The sequence below is a fragment of the Protomyctophum parallelum genome (genome assembly GCF_964188405.1).
Source record: "Protomyctophum parallelum genome assembly, chromosome: 3".
Lineage (NCBI taxonomy): Eukaryota > Metazoa > Chordata > Actinopteri > Myctophiformes > Myctophidae > Protomyctophum > Protomyctophum parallelum.
In genome coordinates this window covers 4,374,386-4,381,841 of record NC_139698.1, presented here as the reverse complement: position 1 = coordinate 4,381,841, position 7,456 = coordinate 4,374,386, and the positions used below count along the sequence as shown (strand labels likewise).

The window sequence follows — 7,456 nt, the reverse complement described above, 5'->3', positions numbered from 1 at the left end:
TCCATAAACATTCATCTGACCTCATCAAACCCTGCACACTCCGAGACACTGCCCCCCGCTGTCACCCGTAGGTCTCCATATATGGAGCTGACCTGTTCGTGACATCCATCAAACCCCTGTACACACGCCGGTATATAACCATCACTCTGCCCTGTGTTCTCCGTGCAGCCTCTCCTCGCATCCTCCAGCAGGTGGCGCTGCCCCTGCTGACGCCGGCTCAGTGCAGGCAGTACTGGGGTCAACATCGCATCACCGACGCCATGATCTGCGCCGGAGCCTCTGGAGTGTCCTCCTGTCAGGTAGACATGTTGTTTTATAGGCCTCTGGAGTGTCCTCCTGTCAGGTAGACATGTTGTTTTAGAGGTCTCTGTTGGAGTGTCCTCCTGTCAGGTAGACATGTTGTTTTAGAGGTCTCTGTTGGAGTGTCCTCCTGTCAGGTAGACATGTTGTTTTAGAGGTCTCTGGAGTGTCCTCCTGTCAGGTAGACATGTTGTTTTAGAGGCCTCTGTTGGAGTGTCCTCCTGTCAGGTAGACATGTTGTTTTATAGGCCTCTGGAGTGTCCTCCTGTCAGGTAGACATGTTGTTTTAGAGGTCTCTGTTGGAGTGTCCTCCTGTCAGGTAGACATGTTGTTTTAGAGGTCTCTGTTGGAGTGTCCTCCTGTCAGGTAGACATGTTGTTTTAGAGGTCTCTGGAGTGTCCTCCTGTCAGGTAGACATGTTGTTTTAGAGGCCTCTGTTGGAGTGTCCTCCTGTCAGGTAGACATGTTGTTTTAGAGGTCTCTGGAGTGTCCTCCTGTCAGGTAGACATGTTGTTTTAGAGGTCTCTGTTGGAGTGTCCTCCTGTCAGGTAGACATGTTGTTTTAGAGGTCTCTGTTGGAGTGTCCTCCTGTCAGGTAGACATGTTGTTTTAGAGGTCTCTGGAGTGTCCTCCTGTCAGGTAGACATGTTGTTTTAGAGGTCTCTGGAGTGTCCTCCTGTCAGGTAGACATGTTGTTTTAGAGGTCTCTGGAGTGTCCTCCTGTCAGGTAGACATGTTGTTTTAGAGGTCTCTGGAGTGTCCTCCTGTCAGGTAGACATGTTGTTTTAGAGGTCTCTGGAGTGTCCTCCTGTCAGGTAGACATGTTGTTTTAGAGGCCTCTGGAGTGTCCTCCTGTCAGGTAGACATGTTGTTTTAGAGGTCTCTGGAGTGTCCTCCTGTCAGGTAGACATGTTGTTTTAGAGGTCTCTGGAGTGTCCTCCTGTCAGGTAGACATGTTGTTTTAGAGGTCTCTGGAGTGTCCTCCTGTCAGGTAGACATGTTGTTTTAGAGGCCTCTGGAGTGTCCTCCTGTCAGGTAGACATGTTGTTTTAGAGGTCTCTGGAGTGTCCTCCTGTCAGGTAGCCATTTTGTTTTAGAGGCCTCTGGAGTGTCCTCCTGTCAGGTAGACATGTTGTTTTAGAGGTCTCTGGAGTGTCCTCCTGTCAGGTAGACATGTTGTTTTAGAGGCCTCTGGAGTGTCCTCCTGTCAGGTAGACATGTTGTTTTAGAGGTCTCTGGAGTGTCCTCCTGTCAGGTAGACATGTTGTTTTAGAGGTCTCTGTTGGAGTGTCCTCCTGTCAGGTAGCCATGTTGTTTTAGAGGTCTCTGGAGTGTCCTCCTGTCAGGTAGACATGTTGTTTTAGAGGTCTCTGGAGTGTCCTCCTGTCAGGTAGACATGTTGTTTTAGAGGTCTCTGTTGGAGTGTCCTCCTGTCAGGTAGACATGTTGTTTTAGAGGTCTCTGTTGGAGTGTCCTCCTGTCAGGTATAGACATGTTGTTTTAGAGGTCTCTGTTGGAGTGTCCTCCTGTCAGGTAGACATGTTGTTTTAGAGGTCTCTGGAGTGTCCTCCTGTCAGGTATAGCCATGTTGTTTTAGAGGTCTCTGGAGTGTCCTCCTGTCAGGTAGACATGTTGTTTTAGAGGTCTCTGTTGGAGTGTCCTCCTGTCAGGTAGACATGTTGTTTTAGAGGCCTCTGGAGTGTCCTCCTGTCAGGTAGACATGTTGTTTTAGAGGTCTCTGTTGGAGTGTCCTCCTGTCAGGTAGACATGTTGTTTTAGAGGCCTCTGGAGTGTCCTCCTGTCAGGTAGCCATGTTGTTTTAGAGGCCTCTGGAGTGTCCTCCTGTCAGGTAGACATGTTGTTTTAGAGGTCTCTGTTGGAGTGTCCTCCTGTCAGGTAGACATGTTGTTTTAGAGGTCTCTGGAGTGTCCTCCTGTCAGGTAGACATGTTGTTTTATAGGTCTCTGGAGTGTCCTCCTGTCAGGTAGACATGTTGTTTTAGAGGTCTCTGGAGTGTCCTCCTGTCAGGTAGACATGTTGTTTTAGAGGTCTCTGTTGGAGTGTCCTCCTGTCAGGTAGACATGTTGTTTTAGAGGTCTCTGGAGTGTCCTCCTGTCAGGTAGACATGTTGTTTTATAGGTCTCTGGAGTGTCCTCCTGTCAGGTAGACATGTTGTTTTAGAGGTCTCTGTTGGAGTGTCCTCCTGTCAGGTAGACATGTTGTTTTAGAGGTCTCTGTTGGAGTGTCCTCCTGTCAGGTAGACATGTTGTTTTAGAGGTCTCTGGAGTGTCCTCCTGTCAGGTAGACATGTTGTTTTAGAGGTCTCTGGAGTGTCCTCCTGTCAGGTAGACATGTTGTTTTAGAGGTCTCTGGAGTGTCCTCCTGTCAGGTAGACATGTTGTTTTAGAGGTCTCTGGAGTGTCCTCCTGTCAGGTAGACATGTTGTTTTAGAGGTCTCTGGAGTGTCCTCCTGTCAGGTAGACATGTTGTTTTAGAGGTCTCTGGAGTGTCCTCCTGTCAGGTAGACATGTTGTTTTAGAGGTCTCTGGAGTGTCCTCCTGTCAGGTAGACATGTTGTTTTAGAGGTCTCTGGAGTGTCCTCCTGTCAGGTAGACATGTTGTTTTATAGGCCTCTGGAGTGTCCTCCTGTCAGGTAGACATGTTGTTTTAGAGGTCTCTGGAGTGTCCTCCTGTCAGGTAGACATGTTGTTTTAGAGGTCTCTGTTGGAGTGTCCTCCTGTCAGGTAGACATGTTGTTTTAGAGGTCTCTGGAGTGTCCTCCTGTCAGGTAGACATGTTGTTTTAGAGGTCTCTGTTGGAGTGTCCTCCTGTCAGGTAGACATGTTGTTTTAGAGGTCTCTGTTGGAGTGTCCTCCTGTCAGGTAGACATGTTGTTTTAGAGGTCTCTGTTGGAGTGTCCTCCTGTCAGGTAGACATGTTGTTTTAGAGGTCTCTGTTGGAGTGTCCTCCTGTCAGGTAGACATGTTGTTTTAGAGGTCTCTGGAGTGTCCTCCTGTCAGGTAGACATGTTGTTTTAGAGGTCTCTGTTGGAGTGTCCTCCTGTCAGGTAGACATGTTGTTTTAGAGGTCTCTGTTGGAGTGTCCTCCTGTCAGGTAGACATGTTGTTTTATAGGTCTCTGGAGTGTCCTCCTGTCAGGTAGACATGTTGTTTTAGAGGTCTCTGTTGGAGTGTCCTCCTGTCAGGTAGACATGTTGTTTTATAGGTCTCTGGAGTGTCCTCCTGTCAGGTAGACATTTTGTTTTATAGGTCTCTGGAGTGTCTTCCTGTCAGGTAGACATGTTGTTTTAGAGGCCTCTGTTGGAGTGTCCTCCTGTCAGGTAGACATGTTGTTTTAGAGGTCTCTGTTGGAGTGTCCTCCTGTCAGGTAGACATGTTGTTTTATAGGTCTCTGGAGTGTCCTCCTGTCAGGTAGACATGTTGTTTTAGAGGTCTCTGTTGGAGTGTCCTCCTGTCAGGTAGACATGTTGTTTTAGAGGCCTCTGGAGTGTCCTCCTGTCAGGTAGACATGTTGTTTTAGAGGTCTCTGGAGTGTCCTCCTGTCAGGTAGACATGTTGTTTTAGAGGTCTCTGTTGGAGTGTCCTCCTGTCAGGTAGACATGTTGTTTTAGAGGTCTCTGGAGTGTCCTCCTGTCAGGTAGACATGTTGTTTTAGAGGTCTCTGGAGTGTCCTCCTGTCAGGTAGACATGTTGTTTTAGAGGTCTCTGTTGGAGTGTCCTCCTGTCAGGTAGACATGTTGTTTTAGAGGTCTCTGGAGTGTCCTCCTGTCAGGTAGACATGTTGTTTTAGAGGTCTCTGGAGTGTCCTCCTGTCAGGTAGACATGTTGTTTTAGAGGTCTCTGTTGGAGTGTCCTCCTGTCAGGTAGACATGTTGTTTTAGAGGTCTCTGGAGTGTCCTCCTGTCAGGTAGACATGTTGTTTTAGAGGTCTCTGTTGGAGTGTCCTCCTGTCAGGTAGACATGTTGTTTTAGAGGTCTCTGGAGTGTCCTCCTGTCAGGTAGACATGTTGTTTTAGAGGTCTCTGTTGGAGTGTCCTCCTGTCAGGTAGACATGTTGTTTTAGAGGTCTCTGTTGGAGTGTCTTCCTGTCAGGTAGACATGTTGTTTTAGAGGTCTCTGGAGTGTCCTCCTGTCAGGTAGACATGTTGTTTTAGAGGTCTCTGGAGTGTCCTCCTGTCAGGTAGACATGTTGTTTTAGAGGTCTCTGGAGTGTCCTCCTGTCAGGTAGACATGTTGTTTTAGAGGTCTCTGTTGGAGTGTCCTCCTGTCAGGTAGACATGTTGTTTTAGAGGTCTCTGGAGTGTCCTCCTGTCAGGTAGACATGTTGTTTTAGAGGTCTCTGGAGTGTCCTCCTGTCAGGTAGACATGTTGTTTTAGAGGTCTCTGTTGGAGTGTCCTCCTGTCAGGTAGACATGTTGTTTTAGAGGTCTCTGTTGGAGTGTCCTCCTGTCAGGTAGACATGTTGTTTTAGAGGTCTCTGGAGTGTCCTCCTGTCAGGTAGACATGTTGTTTTAGAGGTCTCTGGAGTGTCCTCCTGTCAGGTAGACATGTTGTTTTAGAGGTCTCTGTTGGAGTGTCCTCCTGTCAGGTAGACATGTTGTTTTAGAGGTCTCTGTTGGAGTGTCCTCCTGTCAGGTAGACATGTTGTTTTAGAGGCCTCTGTTGGAGTGTCCTCCTGTCAGGTAGACATGTTGTTTTAGAGGTCTCTGGAGTGTCCTCCTGTCAGGTAGACATATTGTTTTAGAGATTCTTTTCTTTTTTATCCCACAATTTTGTAACCCATTTTTTCACCCCTGTGTCAATCTTCTAATGTGATCCTGGGCTCTACACACCCTCCGCCAACCTGGGGAGAGCAACGGACTTGAACTCATGTTGTTTTATATTACTGTGGGCAGTATTATGTGCAAAGAGGCAAGAATAATCTGCTGTTCATCAGCTGGATAGCAGCCGGGACAAAGGATAGCTTGAACCGATTGGTCTTCGTAGTGAACTACCAACGGAACTACTTAAAGGAGCTATAACATAAAATTCAACTTTTTCAATTTATTTTGTGTTTTTGGGGCTCCCATAATTATGTTTTCTATCCCCACAAATAACCACTTTTGAACAATCAGGCTTTCATATCATATCAGGTGCTTTAATGGAAATTGCTCTCAGGAAAGCTCAACTGATTTTGGCCTCATCGTGATGTCATTAATGTCACCCTATACTTTGTATAATTCCTCCTCTTCTTCAGTTCCAAATTTGCATTTCCACTTTGTTTACAATGTCCACCATTGTTGATTTTCCAAGCTGGCATGGAATGGAAACAAGCCTGGTTTTATCTAGCATCAGTATTATAATGACTCAAATATTAAATAATCTGCATATCAGCACCCCCACCACCTCAGGACATTGTGGTATTGCAGCTAAAACTGCTTTCAAAGTCCAGAAAGAAATGACAAGGCCTGGTTATATCAGAGTGGTGATTGAGGCTCAAACCATTAGAAATAACGTTGATGGACATAGACAATATGATATTAAATATTAAAAGCAGTTTTAAAATGCATGTTATTTGCGCTTTAATATTGACCAAAACCAGAGCAGAACTCCCACCACGTGGACTCGGCCAAATCAATGAATACAGTTGCAACCACTATTATTAATGGCCAGTATTTCATACAGCTTAAAGGGACACTTCACCCTTTTTGCAAAAATATATGATACAAAAAATATGTTAATGACGTTTAGAAGCTTTAGAACACTTTCCTGGGGGTCTTTATGTGTGTAATATGTGGTTTTAGATATTTTAGATTGTAGCAGTGAGCACAGTGTCTCTGATGTCATGGACACTGGGCTCACTCCCTTCCTGGACTACATGTTGTCTCATTAAGACAGCTCTCCCCCTATCCACAAGGAGGAGCATGCAGTGCACCAAAGAATGGTGGGAATTGTAGTCCAGGAAGGTAGTGAGACCAGTGTCCATGACATCAGAGACACTGGGCTCACTGCTACAATCTAGAACAGGGGTACTCAACTGGCGGACCGCGGTCCACGACCGGACCGCGGACCACCTCTCTGCGGACCCTAGGCAAAAAAAAAGAAAAAAAAAAAAATGTTTTGTTTTTTTTCAGGTCAGGCCAGCAAAAAAAATCTCTCCTAAGCTCAGGCCAGGCCAGCCACAGTCAATTTCAATTCAATTCAGGTAGTGTTGCTGCAGCACAACTACATTGTGTGTCTTATGTTAATGGAGGGAAGAAGTTAATAATATAAATAACATCAGATGGTACATTTCTCATGTGAAATTGCTGCAAAGGCCCCCAAAATGTCCCCCAAGGGACCCCAAAATTCTGGCGCGCGCAGTGTGATTTGGATTTGGAGTTCCACTCCGGGCCTGCACTCTGCACCCCATTATTGGTTGGTTGGAAGGGGATCTGATTTGTATAAGCTTGGCTTGACCATACTAAACGGGCATAGAGCCCCGCTCTCCGATGGACGCCGCGCATGGGACCGGACCTCGGTCTTATTCAAAAAGATATTTGTGGACCTTCATCATTTCTAGTTGAGGACCCCTGATCTAGAATATCTAAAACCACATATTACACACATAAAGACCCCCAGGAAAGTGTTCTAAAGCTTCTAAACGTCATTAACATATATTTCTTTGCAAAAAGGGTGAAGTGTCCCTTTAAGTTAAAAACATCTGAACTATCCCTTTAACGTGTGTGCGTATCCTTCCACACAGGGCGACTCGGGCGGTCCTCTGGTGTGTGAGAGCAGCGGGGGGGTGTGGTCCCAGGTGGGCATCGTTTCCTGGGGGACCAGCGACTGCAACGTGCGCACGCCCGCCGTGTACGCCCGCGTGTCCTACCTGCGCGGCTGGATCGACCGGACCGTCGCCTCCAACTGAAGAGGCCACGGGGCCACCATAATGGGCACTTTGGGCCAGGGGCCCAGGGGCCCTTGGGCACCCAGGGGCCCCTCAAAAAAAAAAAAATCCCTGCTAATCCGAATGAAATAAATGGTGTCTAAAAAGATTAGTGTTTTATTGTTGCATTTGTTGGTGAGAAGAAGGGCAGCTGAAAAGTGCAAATTGTGTGTGTAAAGCAGCAACAATGCGCTAGATTGGCTGTCACTCTGGGGGGGGGGGGGGGGGG

At 46.9% G+C, this 7,456-nt stretch overlaps 1 protein-coding gene across 1 annotated transcript in view; it reads left to right on the top strand.

Annotated features, from left to right (window-relative positions):
* The window catches only part of LOC310855711 (chymotrypsin-like protease CTRL-1), a gene marked incomplete at both ends in the record, with an annotated part of 25,358 nt that extends 18,149 nt beyond the window's left edge, over nt 1-7,209 (top strand). Inside the window, 2 exon segments of the mRNA XM_083760828.1 lie at nt 169-299; nt 7,045-7,209. Of these exon segments, the coding sequence (XP_083616954.1) occupies nt 169-299; nt 7,045-7,209 (296 nt within the window).
* Between the last annotated feature and the right edge of the window lie 247 nt (nt 7,210-7,456).